Source organism: Trichechus manatus, unplaced genomic scaffold (assembly GCF_000243295.1).
Source record: "Trichechus manatus latirostris isolate Lorelei unplaced genomic scaffold, TriManLat1.0 scaffold00236, whole genome shotgun sequence".
Classification (NCBI taxonomy): domain Eukaryota; kingdom Metazoa; phylum Chordata; class Mammalia; order Sirenia; family Trichechidae; genus Trichechus; species Trichechus manatus.
Window position 1 is genome coordinate 811,031 of NW_004444172.1, and position 3,275 is coordinate 814,305.

Sequence of the window (3,275 nt, forward strand, 5' to 3'; positions counted from 1 at the left end):
AATTGCCATAACATAATTTGTAAATAAGATGTTCTACATTCTGCTTTGGTCAGTAGTGTCTGGAGTCTTAAAAGCTTGTGAGCAGCTGTCTGATACACTCCACTGGTCTCATCCTATCTGAAGCAAGGGAGAATGAAGAAAACCAAAGACACAAAGGAAAGATTGAACCAAAGGGCTAATGGACGACAACTACCAGAGCCTCCACAAGACTGAGTCCAGTACAACTAGATGGTTCCCAGCTACCATGACTGACTGCTCTGACAGGGGTAACAACAGAGGGTCCCAGACAGAGCTGGAGAAAAATATAGAACAAAATTCTAACTCACAAAAAAAGATCAGACTTACTGGCCTCACAGAGACTGGAGAAACCCCGAGAGTATGGCCCCCAGATACACTTTTAGCTCAGTAATGAAGCCACTCTTGATGTTCACCCTTCAGGCACAGATTAGACAGGCCCATAAAACAAAATGAGAGTAAAGGGGCACACCAGCCCAAGGGCAAGGACTAGAAGGCAAGAGGGGACAGGAAAGCTTGTAATAGGGAACTGAAGATAGAGAAGAGGAGAGTGTTGACATGTTGTGGGGTTCGCAACCAATGTCACAAAACAATATGTGTACTAATTGTTTAATGAGTAGGTAGTTTGCTCTGTAAACTTTTGTCTGAAGTACAATAAAAAACACGTATACAGTAAAAAATAACTAAATAAAGTAAAATGTCCAGTTTTCAACAAAAAATATTGAAGCATGCAAAGGAACAGAATAGTGCAAGCCATACACCAGAAAAAAAGGAGACAACAAAACTGTTTGTGTGAGAGCTCAGATGTTGGACTTAATAGACAAAAGACTTCAAAGCAGCCATTATAAATATGTTTATTAAAGAACACACATACACAAACACTGGCTAAAGGGCAGATACAAATTTGGTATTTTGCAATTTATTTCTTTGGAATAATTTCAAAATAGCAAGAATGAGGCAATATAATTAATTAATTAAAATTAGTGAATCTGACTTTGGTGAAAGACTTTAACATTACCTAGAGATCAGAGACCACCTTATGATGCAAGCTCCACATAATTTGGAACACCAACAGCTTTGAAGTATATTTTCTCATGTTCAGTGTCATGTTTTCTTTTCTTTTGAGACTGGAGTTCCTGCCTTTAGAGAATTGATATCACAATTAATACCTACAGACAGCCCCCATAGTTCCACAATCCTCCTGAGATAAAACAAAATAAAAGTGTCTCACCATGTATTTACTCAGAGGGTAACTCAAAGAGGTAATTTAACATAACACAGAATTTTCTAAAAATGAAGTTTTTCATCTTGTTATGTTTTCACTCCTAACTGAGACCTCCAAATATTAAAGAAAATGATAAACTACACAGGTAAGACACTATCTGGGAAGGAAGTTCAAAGGATCTGGTACTGCCATTCCCCGAGATGGACAGATACCATGTCTGCTGCTACGTGGCACTAATTTGATATTTATACCAGCTTTGTAACTAGAAAAAACAATTTGGTTCACATTTCAAAATTACAAATTTTTTCATGACTATATAATGAATGCCAAAATATTGCTTAGCTGAAAGTGTTACTATTTTTGCTGCTGAGGGTTACACAAAAGCTATTTCTAGAGGCAATGCATGAATTTTGGAAAAGATTGCACATAGTAGTTTTAAGGGAAAGAAAATATTATCCTTGAATTAAGTCCATGCAGTTGTTCAGAGAATTGGAAAGACTTCAGCAAGAATATTTTTATCCTTTGCATTTGATGGTGGACTGGTATAAAAGAATGAGAAATATATATATTGCATTTTCAAAAACACAATAAGAATCTGGGGACTTAGAGAAGTGATTTTAAAGGCTTACAACCCAGATTTGTTACAGATAATTGCTTGTTAAAATCAAATACATTTTCCATTTGTCCTCTATTGATTTTCTCTCATTTCATTAATTCCATTTACTATACTATATTATCCTAGGTTATCTTTTTCCCACCATATGTGAATGTCCTCATTAATATTTCTACTTCTTCCTGTAAAGTTTTGGAGAGTAAACTATTTAAACATAATACAAAATTTAAACAAATCGTATTTGTAATAAATGACCAGAAAAAACTATACCTCACTGACTGAGTTCATCCTGTTAGGATTAACAGACTCCCTGGAGCTACAGATCATCCTCTTTTTGCTATTTTTTGTGATTTACATACTCACAGTTCTGGGGAATGTGGGGATGATCCTGCTAATCAGGATGGATTCTCGACTAAACACACCCATGTATTTCTTCCTGGCTAACTTGTCCTTTGTGGATGTTTGCTACTCATCCACCATCACCCCAAAGATGCTGGTAGATTTAATGTCTGAGAAGAAAACCATCTCCTTTGCTGGCTGCTTCTTGCAGATGTATTTCTTTATTGCCCTGGCAACAACTGAATGCATCCTCTTTGGGTTAATGGCCTATGACCGCTATGTGGCCATATGTAACCCACTCCTTTACTCCTTAATCATGTCCAGGACAGTCTGCCTTAAAATGGCAGCTGGGGCCTTTACAGCAGGATTGCTGAACTCCATGGTTAACACAAGTTATGTAAGCAGCTTACCGTTCTGTGCTTCCAATATCATTCATCACTTCTTCTGTGACAGCCCTCCTCTTTTTAAGCTCTCTTGTTCTGACACACTCCTGAATGAAAGCATTATTTCCACTTTTGCTGGTGTGAATATGGCTGGAACTCTGCTGGTCATCCTCACTTCCTACTCCTATATTCTCTTCTCCATCTTTCGTGTGCATTCAGGGCAGGGGAGGCGCAAAGCATTCTCAACTTGTGCCTCCCACTTGACTGCTATAATTCTGTTCTATGCAACCACCATCTATACTTATCTGAGACCCAATTCTAGCTACTCCTTGAATCAGGACAAAGTGGCTTCCGTGTTCTACACAGTGGTGCTCCCCATGCTGAATCCTCTGATCTACAGCCTCAGGAATAGGGAAGTAAAGAAGGCTTTATGGAGTTTGATTAATAGGAAAAGAATCTTTCATTTCTGTGATTGCCTGGTTAATTTTCTGAACTAAACAGAATATTTAATTAACTTTCAAAGGCTAGTTCAAACACAAGGTTTTCATTAGAATATTTTCAAAGACAACACATTCTGTTACTACTCAAGTATCTGTACCAATTAGGGATAAGATAAATTAGATGGCCATTTTATAATCATTCTATACCCTCACCAGGTCTTTAAAAGCAGAGTTTCTTTACAATGAAGTCTTGGCTGTGG

At 37.5% G+C, this 3,275-nt stretch overlaps 1 protein-coding gene across 1 annotated transcript; it reads left to right on the forward strand.

The window, feature by feature from the left end:
• Nucleotides 1-2,103: 2,103 nt before the first annotated feature.
• On the forward strand, nt 2,104-3,072 carry LOC101345844 (olfactory receptor 5F1-like). Its single transcript, XM_004389216.1, has one exon. It carries the CDS (start codon nt 2,104-2,106, stop codon nt 3,070-3,072), a length of 969 nt encoding a protein of 322 aa, XP_004389273.1.
• Nucleotides 3,073-3,275: the final 203 nt, after the last annotated feature.